Raw genomic sequence first — 817 nt, 5'->3', positions numbered from 1 at the left:
CAACTTTTGTCTATGGCTATAATACAGTTATTGCTCGCAGAGCACTCTGGGATGACCTGCAAAAATGGAGCTCAAAATCCCCCTGGATCATTCTCGGTGACTTTAACTCACTATTATCCCAAAAGGATAAACACAATGGAGAACCTGTATCCTCATATGAAGTTTCTGACTTTAGAACTTGTTGCTCTATGTTAGGTCTCTCTGAACTAAACTTTACAGGTTGTAAATTCACCTGGACAAATGGGAAGATATGGAGCAAAATCAACAGGGTCTTGGTGAATCCATATTGGTTGGGTCTTCAAAGATCAGTGCATGTGCACTTCAGCACCCCAGGTGCATTCTCAGATCATTCTCCCATAACAGTCCGCATTGGCCCTCTACATCAGAGAAATCGTGCTAGCTTCAAGTTCTTTAACATGTGGATTGAGCATCAAGATTATAAGTCTCTCCTATTGCAGAAATGGCATGCAACAGCGGTACACGACTCTCCAATGTATGTCTTATGCAGGCGGCTCAAGCTTCTGAAAGCACCCTTGAAGCAGCTCAACAAGTTACACTTTAGTCACATTTCAGAGAGAGTCCGTAGAGCTGAGGTTGATCTGGAGCAGCACCAAGCTCTTTTACATAATGACAAGGATAATGAACATTTGTTGGCTCAAGATAAAAAGCTTCGCTTGGACCTTGTCAGCCTTAAATTAGCGGAGACAATGTTTTACAGCTAGAAATTGAAATGCAACTTCTTCAAGGACTGTGATAGAGGGACCAGTTTTTTCCACGCCTTGATGAGTCACAAACATAAGAAGAACTTCATTCCTGC

General features: G+C 42.2%; 1 protein-coding gene across 1 annotated transcript in view; it reads left to right on the top strand.

Moving 5' to 3' along the window:
* Window positions 1-195: 195 nt before the first annotated feature.
* The window catches only part of LOC105120189 (uncharacterized), a gene marked incomplete at both ends in the record, with an annotated part of 2045 nt that continues 1423 nt past the window's right edge, over window positions 196-817 (top strand). Inside the window, one exon of the mRNA XM_011018380.1 lies at window positions 196-683. Within this exon, the coding sequence (XP_011016682.1) occupies window positions 196-683 (488 nt within the window). The remainder of the gene's footprint in view (window positions 684-817) is intronic.

This window comes from Populus euphratica, unplaced genomic scaffold (assembly GCF_000495115.2).
Source record: "Populus euphratica unplaced genomic scaffold, PopEup_1.0 scaffold5399.1, whole genome shotgun sequence".
Classification (NCBI taxonomy): domain Eukaryota; kingdom Viridiplantae; phylum Streptophyta; class Magnoliopsida; order Malpighiales; family Salicaceae; genus Populus; species Populus euphratica.
Note: the sequence above shows the minus strand (reverse complement) of the source record. Positions and strands in the feature narration are given on the sequence as shown.